The following is a 13296-nucleotide window of genomic DNA, read 5'->3' as shown; positions in this document are numbered from 1 at the left end:
AAGAGTGAAATGAAGGCTGGTAAATTGACCATAAGTAAAATTCAAAACGAGCCATTAGGATGACACAAAGTTTTATAAAAGAAGTTATGAAGATGAAATTATATATCTATATGACTATATTAACTGATTAATAAGAAAGCATGGAATCACTTTCTCAGTGTTATAATATGACAGAATGTTACACTATTTCATAGATCATAAGGATAGGAAGGACTACTGCGATCATCTAATCTAACTTGTGTATAACAGACCACAAGACATCCCACTCGGAGAAAAGCATCTCATTTTGAAAAGCAGGCAATCTCAATTTAAAAAACAAAACACTGATTGAAAATGCATCATACCCCTAGATAAGTATACTTGCTTGATGATGGTGCCCATCACAATCTCATCTGGAAAACTATTAGGTTGCTAGTTTTTAATTTACTTCATGTAAATCATGTCAATTTTATATTACATGGAAAGAATATAAGCAGAAAGAGCTCACAGGTCTACTAAGTCCAGTCCCCAGTTCTCATTTCTTAATCAGAATGTTACTCTGCAACAGATTAAATGCCTTAAGCAGTCCATTATTTCAATGCTCCTTCCTTCACCAACCCCAAAATATTAAGTTATTATGACAAGATTTATTTTTTCTTAAATTCACTTTGATTGATGTCAATTACATTCTCCTCCTTTAACTCTTTATGATTCAAGCCTAGCATTAACTATTTCCATGGTTTTACTTGGGATCAATGTCAAAATAATAGCCCTATAATTACTTAGGTCATTCTGTTTACCCTTTTGAGAAACTGGTACATTTACTCTCTCACAGTTCCCTGGAATTTCCCCTGCATTTCACAACTGCAGGCACAGACACATGATATGCTTGCACCAATTAGTTTGGCCTTTGTGCTAGAGTGAAAAGGAGAGAACATACAATTTGGGGTGAGATTACACATTTCAATTAGATCACTTTACCACCACTTAAAACTTGATCAATTACGGATTAAGGCTCATTAGCAAGAGCTAAATACCCTTTAGACATATTAAAGCTACACATTTTGAATGAGGATTATTTTGCACCTGTGCTTCCTAGCTTGAATTAAGTTAACTTCTGTGTTCAGCTGAGCTAAAACCACCAATTTCCAGTACTCCAATATCCCAGGAGGTGATGCTTCCAGGTGGGATAGCTATCATTCAGGACTCAGTGTGCCCAGACTGACAGATGGGAACATCGGGGCAACAGTTAGGTGGGGATGGGGTGAGTAAAAGATAAGAGGTAAAGCAAAGTAGAGAAGCCAGAGGGAGGGGGGCTTGGCAAAGGGGTGAAAGGGGGCAGGATGGAAGGGAAGGAAGAAGAAAGCAGTAAGGGGAAGGGAGAGTGGGTGGATGAGGAGATGCCAGGCTACTGCCCCCTTTGCCTCCCGAATTGCCCTCTCCATCCCAAATCACTCCCCTGCTACCCCAATTGCCCCCTCTGCCCCTATTCACCCCTCCACCCCCAGATTACTGCCCTGCAATGCCAATCAGCCTGAGAATGACAGAAGTGCTGGTGGGAAGGTTCCCCATCCTTATGTGCCCGTGGGGTCCCTGTGGACCATGCCACCTCTGTATGCCCAGGTCCTGCCCTGGTCAGGCTCTTCAACTATAGGGAAGGCAGGGGGGAGGCAGGCAAGGAACTGCCAGACAGTTATGGGGCTGGTGGGTCTAGATTTGGGTATGTGGGGTGGTCCAGGCTGCAGGCAGGGAGGGGGACTACTCCAGTGCTACTGCTACTGCTGCCACTGCTGTCAGGCTGACAGGGTGGCACTGCCAATGGCAGCATATAGGGGGTGCACGCACATGCAGGTGCACCCCCTGAGATTGGCCATGCACCCCCTAGAAGCTCCAGCCCTGAAATCGGAAGTGCTGGCAGAAATGCACTTCCAGTTTCACCGCTGGCTTGGTGATTGGCTGCTGGGGGACCCCCGCCCCACCTCCTCCCACCTCTAGCCATGCTCCTGCTCAACAGCTGTCTAGTGGCAGGTCTGAGCAGTGCACACCAGAGAGAGTATTAAACCTGAACGTGTGACTAATCACCAGCACTATTTAACCTTCATACAGACTAACATTCCTTAGAATTAGCATCTGTTAACTGTAATGTGTGATCTCACACTTAGGTCTGACTTTGGTGGAACTCACTTGAATATTGTGTAGAATTACCCCTGGACAAAGCAGAGCTTAAAACTACAGGGGTGGTAAAAGTGTTGCATTTCTGCAGCTTACCCCTAGGTACCTGTCATATGTCCGCGGGTTTTCCTGGCCAATGGGCTATAAATTGCCCCCATACAATCTAGTGGTGAGACATCATAATAGCCACCTACACTATGCAGCTATCCTGGAAGAGCAGTTTGTCTTCTTGCTCTGGGTCCCAGTATAATTTACATCAGTATACCAAATTGATGTATATTACACCTGCATAAATATGACTTGAGCCTATCTGGTTACTGGAAATCTATGATAATTAACCACAGAGGTCTTTGGACAATGCTGCTAAAACCTTTAGATGAAACTTATCCAGACCTACTGATTTGAAAATATCTACCTTTAGCAGCTTGTGTTTAACAGGCTGCTGAAATACTGGTTTTTGCACCATACATTCTAGCCCAACATTATGTCTCTCCCTTCTACTAAACAAAGAATATAAATATTTATTAAACACTTCCACATTTTCTACATTATTACAGTCAGGTCTACCATTTCTTTCTAGTGATTAACAAACACCAGTGCTAGTATGCTTTTTATTCCTACCAAAATTATTTGATTTTTTTTGTCCTAACTGCAGATTTCTTGTTGTTTTTTCTTTTATCTTTTATTTGATTCCTTCTTTTTTCTAAAACTCATAACTTTCAATTTATATTCTTTACTATGAACTTTCCTTTCTTCCATTTATGCTCTCTATATTATTTTAATACACTTTTACTTTTTCTATAAACAAGGTTGGTTTTTAATTTACATAACTTTTCCTTCCTAATTTTTTTTGGGGGTGGGGGAGGGTGGAAGGGAGATGTAGAAGTAAGGGGAGAAGGAAGGAGCTTCATATAATATTTTCTTAAATCATTTTCAATCAATCATCATTTATATTTTTCCAGTTAATATTTTTTATCCCAACCCATTTGGCCCATAACTTGTTTGAAATTTTAAAAAAAACTTGGGGCCTGTTAAAGCACCTATATGTATATCTTAAGTGGTTACATATAATTATTGCTTTAATATTTTACTGCTATAATTTAATAGTTTGGATAAATTTGTTCATTCTATCACATGATTTCATTTACTTATTTTTATTCTGTTATCAACTGAGGTCCAAAATAGAACCTCTGCCCCCATTAAGTGAAATACTTTGAGTTCAAGTTGTGAAGTTTTTATCCATATTAGTTTAAAAAATTCTAAGGACATTTTTATTATGGGCAGCATGAGGCCTTGAGCTCCCATTACTGAACACCCTCAAGGTGAAACAGAGTTTTACCTCTATACTTCTATAGATAGGTGCATCCATTTTATTCACTGGTAGAATTCCATATCTAGTAACCATTAGCACCCAATGTTGTGCATTCATTTAGAGCATTGATCCATACACCTCCAAGACAATTTGCTTTGGTACTGGTAATTTAAAAGAGGTCTCATAATAACATTCCTTCCATCCTTTTTCTTCCACTTTATCTATTGTAAATTATACTTATTTATATTTTTACCTATACTGTGTGAATATCTTATTTAGGCTTTAGTAATATCAGTTGGTAAAATTTATACTCATAAATGAGAAATACCAATTGCTTTTTATTATTATGATGATGATTATTGTTACTACTACTACTACCCTGGATCCTAGCATTGAAGTACCAAGCACAGAATGCAATCAAGATATGTCTTCTCCCTACTTCCTTTGTTATCCTGATTAATTTTGTTCTTGATATCCTGATTTTGTACTAAATGTTCTCTCTTTTCACCTCTTTTGCTATTAGCTTAACACACTCCATATGCTCTTTTTACTTTCTCAAAGCAGAAGAGACCATATGGATCTAAGCTAGCCAAAAATAGGTCTTTGAAAGCCTGCATGGAAAGAGGTATGACTGTGACAGTACTCCTCACTACATGCAGTTTCCCCAAGCACTTCCTTACCATTAATGCATCAGACATGAATAAAATATGCAGATAGCTTACTGCCTATGGCAGGGGATGGGGGGGCGGGGAGAAGGGAAGAAATTCACTTCATAATTTTTTTTTTACCCAAAACGGTATGATGCGTCAGACTTTGATACTCTCAATAAGATACAATTTACCTGTTAACTGTGCTATAAGTAGTAACCCTGACGTACATTCAAGAAATTAATAATGTGACAAAACAGAAAAACAGCCATAAAAAGATGTGTAATATTTTTGCCACTGGTTTCCACTGCAGCTTAAACTGAACATGTGGCAGGAGTCACACCAGAGCTGGTCCAAGACTCTTGTGTGGTCCCAACCACCGTACTACACTGGAGGCAGTTCCAGACTCCATTTGTTCAATCAGGTGAGTGGCCCTGGGATCACTCGGGTTCATGACAGGCTATAGGCATATGGCTTTCAACTTCCTGGTATAGGGGGAGCCGAGGAACTCATGATCCTGAGCTCTGTAAGAACTAGCAATTAGTAATAGTATCATTGGGATGATACGAACAACTGTGTCTCCTACCACATACATGTAGTGACTAGGGACCTATCAAAATTGAGGTAGCAGATGAATGACTTCACAGGTCAATTGCAGCACCAGCTGCCATTTTTATGGGCTTATCGTGGCAGCCCCATCCCCCACTGCTGATTGGCTGACAGGCCCTGGAGGCCCTGCCCCTCACCACTGATTAGCCAAGAGGACTGCCTTTCATGGGACCCCACTCATTGCTGCTGACTTGCTGAGACTGCTGCCCTTCATGAAGCCCTGCCCCTCACCATTGACTGGCAGAGAGGGGCAGGACCACACAAAAGCAGCCTGCTCTGCCCCAGTAGTAGGCGGCAAAGCTGGGCTGTGATGGCTGCTGGCTCCCACTGGAGAGTCAGCATTTTATTGTTAATTTTTTTTCCTGGCAATTTTATGCAAAATCACAGAAACTGCCGTTTTTCACAGTCTTCACAGAAACCATTGTTTTTTGCCATGCCTGCAAAATCACAATTTAAGTAGGTCCCTAGGTATGACAAAAGGCAGGACTGCTGGGACTGGGAACTAGATCCAATCACACTATTAAATGAACATGTGCCAAAGATTATATGCCCTGGGATGTTTGCAACCGTACTCATATGATTGAAGTTGCCAAAGAAATCAACCATACTGCCAATATAAGTAAAGGACTACCAATATATGTAAAAGAGTAAAAACTGCATAGAACACTAGCTGCATGTTTAAGGCTAAAAATTATGCAGTCTATATCTGTATTTGTCTCTGTCCCTACGATGTACCCATTCTTCTTATGTCAGCAGTATCAGCAGTTGACATAAAATGCAGCCATTCCTAGCCAAGGAAATATTTTAGGGAAAGTTGCTCCCTGTAAATCTTTAATGAATTATTTTATGCAGGGATGCTCTTCATGGATTTCACAAATTTAGAGGAAATCAAAGTGAAGTTTTCTTCTTTTAAGAAAACAGACTTCAACATGGACTGTCCTATTTACCGTGCAGCTTGTAAACAAAAGAAAGTTGAATTTTGCTATAAAATTTTTGTCAATATATATAAAAAATTGTATAAAATCCTATTAAAATGATGCATAAATGTCAAAATCCTTCAAGTCACTTTAATTTTAAATAACTATATGTTACATTAATGGGAAATATTGCTTCTGCAGACAGCAGTCCTAAAATCAGTGGGACTAGATAATCAGTAGGAATAAGACCTTCAGGATCAGGATCTAGATTCATAGACACTGGGGCTGGAAGGGAGCTCATGAGATCGAGTCCAGCCGCTCCGCCTTAGGCAGGAAGTCTGCCAGGGTCAAATGATCCCAGCAAGATAATCATCCAAACAGTTTCTGAAAGAGTCCAGAGTAGATGCTTGCACCACCTCTGGAGGGAGTCTGTTCCAGACCATGGACACTCAGACTGTAAAGAAGCTTTTCCCTATGTCCAGTCTAAATCAGCCTTCCAGGAATTTGTGGCCATTAGACCTTGTTATTCCTTGGGGAGCCCTGGTGAACAACTGTTTTCCCAGATCCTGGTGCACCCCCCTTATATACTTGTAGGCTGAAACAAACCTAAAATCTTCATCACATGCCGTTGGGAAAATTAGCACTGTTTCTGTGGTTACTGAAATTAGGAATAACTTCTGCAACATTTAACAAAGTACCATAGCTTTGAGAAAGCACAGACATCACCACAAAGAAATGGAGCCTTCTTAGTAAATTATGTGGTACAATGACAAGGGTGCTAAAATCAGGGTCTCTTAAAATGAAAAAGGTGGGTGGGGAGCCAAGCCTCAAGAGTGCAGTATGCTTAGTTTATTTGTATGATAAATGATGAGTGGCTAAGATTTAATATTTTAAATGACTATAAGCATATTGTTTTTGTACAAAAACAAACACCATTTTCTGTTTGTGCTAACCAGAATTAACACTTCACCCTTTCTCCTGCATCTTCACATTTTAATTAAGATATTTTTAACATCATGTCAAAGGTCCTGCATCTTGGACCTGGATGCTAGAGATATGCAAAAATGCTAAAAGAAATAAAGATTGGTACAGGTTCAAGGGTTACAAAGAAATCCCTCTGCCAGAAACTTTCTTTTAAAAATACTGCAACTTTTAACTCAAAGATACTCTGACTTTGGCTTTGCATTTTAATAATGGTTCTAATTTGTTTTTGACAAATGTGTGATTCATTCTGAATAAACTGATCATAATTATCAATATTATGTTGGCTTTCGACTTACTCTTATTACAAGTACAGAGAGGAGGAGAATAAGGGAAGTGAATAACAGGAACAACATTTTAGACATTGAAACCTGAATTGTGTAGAGAATTATGTTTAATTTCTAAAATAATTTTTGACATTTCACAGGAAAAAAGTACATACGTCTTAGAAAGTACTCTCTGGCAAGGTAATATAGCAAGCTGACTGCAAGCAAAAAGGCCAGTCAACAATTTGATCTCCAAAAGCATATTTTGTTTGAAACTGGAAATGAAAACTTCAGGCAATCTATACCTGGTCTTGAAAGATCTAGTTATAGTTTCATAGTTGTTAGGGGCTGGAAGGGACCTTACAGGTTATCAGGTCCACTCCCCCTGCACTTGGGCAGGAAAGACTACTGGGTTCAGATCACCCCAGCAAGATGGGCATTAAGACTTTTTTTTTTGAAGATTACCGGGGTGGATGACCGTACCACCTCTGGGGGGGACCCTGTTCCAAACCCTCAGCACTCAACTCGTAACAAAGTTTTTTCTCATGTCTATTTCCTAAACCCTGATCCTTCAATCAGTCAGTGCCCATTATTTCTTGTCCTCCCTTGGTGGGGCTTTGGGGAACAGACCTTCCCCCAAGCCCTGATGTACACCCTGATATACTTAGAGGCTGCTACCAAGCCTCGTCTGAGTCTTCTCTTTTCCAGGCTGAACTTTTGCTTAACCTGTTTTTCTCTATACTTTTCATCTTTCATGAAAGAGAAAGAGCAGGAGTCAGATAGAGAATTAGTGTCAAATTAAAGAATTCAAATTGTCTCCATCTACAAGGAAAATGCATACATTCTACTTATACTCCCAACTACAGAAACCTGTGACCAAAAGGGACAAGCTTTAGTTCTGGTCTAAATGGAAAAGACTGGAGAATTATTTCCCAGGGGATGTGCTTCAACTTGCCAACACAAGAGGTATAGTGGAAGCTGATGAAAGTCCAGGGAGAGTCATGAAAAAACATTGTCTTTGAAGGTGCAAACAATCTTTCACTGCACCCAGTCTAGGAGTAGGTGGCTTACTTTAAGCTGCCTACATTTAGACTAGGAACGCATACATGAAGGAGTTTGCCACTGCAGGGAGCAGAGTGTGCAGCCACTTGTGGTTCCCAGCAGCCATGTAGGGAACCCAGTGTAAGTAAACCATGGTGCAGGGAGGGATGCACTGATGGGATGGGAGGGGCTGGTGGGTACATGAAAGAGCAAGGCTGGGAGGCTAAAAATAGCACAGTCAGGGGTCAGAGGAATGGGAATAGCTCAGTCGCAAGGCTAGGGCAAGCATCTGGGCTTTCCTAGCCCCTGTGCTCTGTACTCATAAGCTAAGAACAGCCAGTTAAAAAGCCCAAGGCTGGATTGATTCAGTCTTTGCAGGTTAGTCTAAGCTGCATAGATTGAACCAATAAATAACTGAACAGACGTTCGCTTTGGTTTCAGAAATGTAGCAACATGCCTGCAATGTCTCAGGCCAGAAGCAGGGGGTGCTAAAGCATGCCTCCCTACTTGACTAGAGCAAACAGTTTGGGCCAAGGCTAGTGTGCCCCCTCTCTGAGGGTCGGGGATTGCAGGGGAGGTGCAAAGAATCCTGGGATACTGGGAGCCTGAGAGTTAACTCAAATCTGGAAGATATCTGGGACAAAAGTTCAATAAAGTGATTTGACCTAAATCAGTTAAGTCTGATACTACATCCATCTAGGTTTATCTTAAACAGGTTTCAGCCATTTTGAAAGCGGTTTATGTGCACTGAACTTGTGATGTACTTGTACAAGTTTATATGTCATTTCTGTCCCTAGCCATACAGGGCATATCCAGATGACAATGCACGTGCAGGGACACGTGTTTCCCTCAGCACAAAGGCAGCGATACATGTTTGTGCCCCTGTTTTTTCTCCCAGGACGCACCCTTGCGTGTGCACTCTGGTGTGTGGCAAGTTGACCTGGGTAGGGTAGGGAAAACAGAGGCCAGCCTCTGGGTCCTGGGAGTCTCCTGGAGCAGCAGAAGCACTGATCTGGCTGCTTGGAGCTTGGCTGGCAATCAGGACATGGCTCTAGCTCCCCAGGCTCTGCTTCTGGCGGCACAGGCTGCCACCACATATGACACACAGCTTTTATTTTTCCATGTCTTTTTCTGACAGAGGGGTCTCCTGGTGTCAACTTTTGCTGCCACACTACAAGTTAGCAGTGTGGAGAAGAGGTGCCTGTGTATCTTGTGTGGTTTGTGGCACCTCAAACAACTTCGAGGTCCCGCAAACCTCATGTGTGCACTCAGCTGGGTACACCCACAGGTGTTTGGAAGATCAGATTAACCCAATCTAAGTTTGTCCATCTACTCAGGTGAGCTAACTTAGATTGTGCATGCCATTTTGGGGACAATTTAAGCCCTCTGCATAGCTATATGATCAGGCATTTAGATCAACCTATTCCTGGTTAGGTCCATCTAAATGCAATGACTGTACATACCTTTGCAGTCATCTGTAACAGGGAGCAGTTGAAGAGCTACTCATTACTAACTCCAGTAGGAACAATATTATTCTTTCCTGTTCTAGGTAGTATTTGGAATGTGCCCTATTAATAAAAAATGTCCAGATATTCCAAATTCCTTTCTGAAATAAGTACTCTGGTGATTATGTGTTATAACCTCCTACTATTCTTAGTTAACATGACACTTTTTCAGGACCTCTAAATCACTGCAATGAGTAACACAGCAGAGTAGGTGTCATCTTTCAAGGTTTTGCCCCATTTCTCTTTTTTTTAAACTGTATATAAATAGTACAGAAACATATATAGAAACACACACAGAATTAAAGACAACTATATGACTGCTACTTATTATAACTACATGTGTACTCTGTAATACTTAACATACTATTATCAATCATTTGCTAGGAAACTAGTAGTTGAGCTGCTTGTGATGAAGTAACTAGCAGGTCACATCCCATTTAGGAAAAGATAATTTAGTTTTCTGAATAAAAAATGAAAGAAGAAAGCCAGCATGATGATGGAAGAAGTGCTAATGAAAGCTGTAACCATGCCAATGAGATGAAAGAAAAAGCTATTTTTAAAGAAACCTTTGGCAGCTCTCAGTAGAGATCTGTGACATATGAAACCTTTTAAACCTTTTTCTTTAAAAAAGGAAAAAAAAAACCCAGCCCCTAAAGAAGAGAATAGGACAATTACCAGACTAACACCTTACAAAGGTTTTGGTGGGGTGGAAAACTCAAGAAGCGTAAAATAACCCACATTATTCAAAGAAAAAGCTTTGTATACTAAATGCCCAATTAATACATCTTTAATAAAAAGTGAAAAGTTAAACGAGATGGATAAAATGCTATTATATTGAATCCACCCTGATGAGTATAAAGGTTTAGAATAATGACAGGTTTGGGAAAACCTTAAATAAAACTGCAACGAAAATATTTTTCATTACTTAACTTTTCTTCTTTATTCATTACTTTTGGATTTAAGAAGCCTTTAATACATAATAGTGCATAAAGCTGGAATGTTTAACTTCAGTTTTTATAATTTAGTTGAGATAGAAAGCCTTACACAAAACTGATGTGATACCATAGCTACAAATAGTTCTCCTTACAAAGGTCATGGACAATCATTCAATTTCTACTAATAAGTTTTTATATGAAATTCTTGCTGGTAGAAAAATAGCCTGGGAGCAGGAGCAGACATGTGGTCAAGCCCGCTAACTGGGGAGATACACCGGTGAGCTCTCTAGCCAAACCATACCAGAAGGTTGCTCCCCGGGCCACCCCACCCTTCAAGAAACCCATTACTTGACACCCTGTTCCCTTCCTTGGGTAGAGAGAAGACTGTCAATAGGACCCACCCAGCAGGGGAGCATACAGATATTCATTCTTGTCAGAGAGTTTCTCTTGCAAGGGAGGTCTTCCAGGTCAGCACTGGAGAGCTTTCTTTTGGAGGAGGTGTGTTTCCTCCAGGAGAAACTGAATGAACGCTTGTATGCGTTTAGTTTCTACCAGGAGAGTGGTGATTGCCCCAGTAGAATTGTAATGTCTGAGCATAGTTTAAAGACATCACCTGGAATATCTGGCATGTTGTTCATTTGCTCTTCTCCTCCAAAAGAGTAGTATATACATGATTAAGACAGAAACAGCTGCATCATTATTATACTGTAAACTCAAAAGATTCTTGTGTAGCAAGTTGCAGAGAGTGCATGCCACTTCTGTCCTTAGACCTATCCTGGATATCAAAAGCTCTGATATTAGACCTTCTGTAATAACTGAGAGAGGTGTATGCTTTACAAGAAGCCCAAGAATTCTGGAAGCTCCTGTCTATCCCGAAACAAGGTAGCATGATCATGCTGAATTTCAAAGCTTGCTACAGGGTCCATTTGTTTCGCCCGACTTTAAGGTGGGAGAATTGAGAGAACAGGCCAAACTATGGAGGTAACAGTATTTGATTATGGACTGCTTTTTATGAAAAGGAATGAGCTGCATTTTTGATTTTGCACTTTTAAATAATTGGTAAGACACCCAGATCCATGTATGGGCACTACTAATTCCCATAAAAAAAAAATAATGTTTTCATTTCAGCAAACAGGCATTTATTTTTCAATACTAATTCTATTTAAATAAATTTGAATGAAAGATTCATTTTTTTCTTCAACAAAATATAGAAAATTCCTTGTTGTGCCACCTGATAATTACATATCAGGCAAAAAAGCAAAACATTCTTTGAATATTCTTTTTCTCCTTGTATACAGTACTATGCATCTTCATTTATTTTTCCAGTGGACAACTCACTTAGGGTAAATAACTTACCACATGATGCCATTTCATCTGTTTTGTCACCACAGTCATCCTCTCTGTCACACAACCATGACTTTGGAATACAGCGTCCATTCCCACAAGAAAACTGATCAACTTGACATGTTCTTGCTGCGATGACAAATAGATAGAAAAACATGAGAGAAGTAAACTAAATCTATTAGATCCGCCTGCCAATACCTTCACTGAGGTCTTACTTAATGGATAGAGGTACAGAAGATATTTGCTAACCTGGCTGCTCATTAGATCTTCCTCTTACTGAGTGCCACACTCAGCTGCTTTGAGCTCAGTGGAAATTAATGGCACCTGCAGGACTGTGCCTTAATTACTAGATTTACTAATCCATAATGATTTTCCCAGTAAGTGGAAATTTGGAAGTTTTATATTACTCTGTGATTACAGGAAATTAAAACAGCATTAATGCCATAAATTTAAAAGAAAAAAAGAAAAAAATATTGGAAATGTAAAAGTTACATAACTATAGGAAACTCTGGCTTTCTTATACATTCCATATATTTTACAGCATAAAAAAATGATACATTATGATACTTAGAAAATTGCATAGTAAAAGAAACTAATACACGTGTGCAGTGTGGCTGACTTGACATTGGTGTTGGAACTTTAACATTTCCTGACCCAGGCGATTTTTACTGTACAACTTTAATAAGGCACTAAAACAGAGATTTATCATATTTAAAAATTCTGTCACCTGCTGTGAGGAAAGAAAGCCTGAAAAAAAAAAAAGATCAGACTGCATCAGACTCCTTAAGTCATTTCAAATGCTGACAAGGACATAATCTTTTAAACCACATCAAATATCTAATTGACATAAGCACTTATATTACTACTAATAAAAGTATACACTTATTAAAAGAATTCAACCCTACGACCAGTTTTTTTTATTCTGAATTCATGGATTAAGTCTGACGTTCTCGAAAAGAGGTAAAGCAGTGAGGCACTTATATCCAAGTCATTTCCAGTTGAAGTTGGGCATTTAAATCTCTCAGTCTCAGTCTAAACATGCATGCGGATGAGATAAATATTTAATCAAAACATAATTTCACATTAGATGGTCTGGTTCAGATTGCAGATTCGTCCTTGTTCATTTCTCTATCCTCCAGATGCAGAGATACTTAGCTAAGCATACACAGACTCAGAGTTTTTTAATCACTATAATGGTACTATACTTTTCTTTTTCTATCAATTAATACTTGGATTGGGTAAGAAATGATGTAATTTTTCATTTACTGTTAGAAGTATTGTTAGATGACTAAATAGACTGAAAATTAAAAGAAACAGAATAGTGGAAGTTTATTTCATTCTGTTCATTACTTTTTGTATATACTACTAGGCTCTTTAAGAAAACATATTATATAAGTCTCTGGAAACACTAGGTCTAATTTATCTTCAGTGTAACGTTTTTAGGCTCAGTGGCAAGGAAGGAATTTGGCTCATTGTATGTATATGTCCTGTAAATAAAAGTTTCTTCCAGAAATGCAAAAGTAAAAGTGACACTGTTTCACACAGTGGCAATACCTCAGTCGCTCTTTCTTGCTGTAGACTTACTTAG

General features: G+C 39.4%; 1 protein-coding gene across 1 annotated transcript in view; it reads right to left on the bottom strand.

Moving 5' to 3' along the window:
- Window positions 1-13296, bottom strand: part of LRP1B (LDL receptor related protein 1B) — a 1602836-nt gene that overhangs the window by 650550 nt on the left and 938990 nt on the right. The window contains exon 18 of the mRNA XM_090045827.1: window positions 11721-11837. Coding sequence (XP_089901953.1) covers window positions 11721-11837 — 117 coding nt within the window. The remainder of the gene's footprint in view (window positions 1-11720; window positions 11838-13296) is intronic.

This window comes from Crocodylus siamensis, chromosome 4, assembly GCF_052110815.1.
Source record: "Crocodylus siamensis isolate JL-2025a chromosome 4, ASM5211081v1, whole genome shotgun sequence".
In the NCBI taxonomy this organism is placed as follows: Eukaryota; Metazoa; Chordata; order Crocodylia; family Crocodylidae; genus Crocodylus; species Crocodylus siamensis.
The sequence above is the reverse complement of the archived record's forward strand: the minus strand, read 5'-3'. Positions and strand labels throughout refer to the sequence as shown.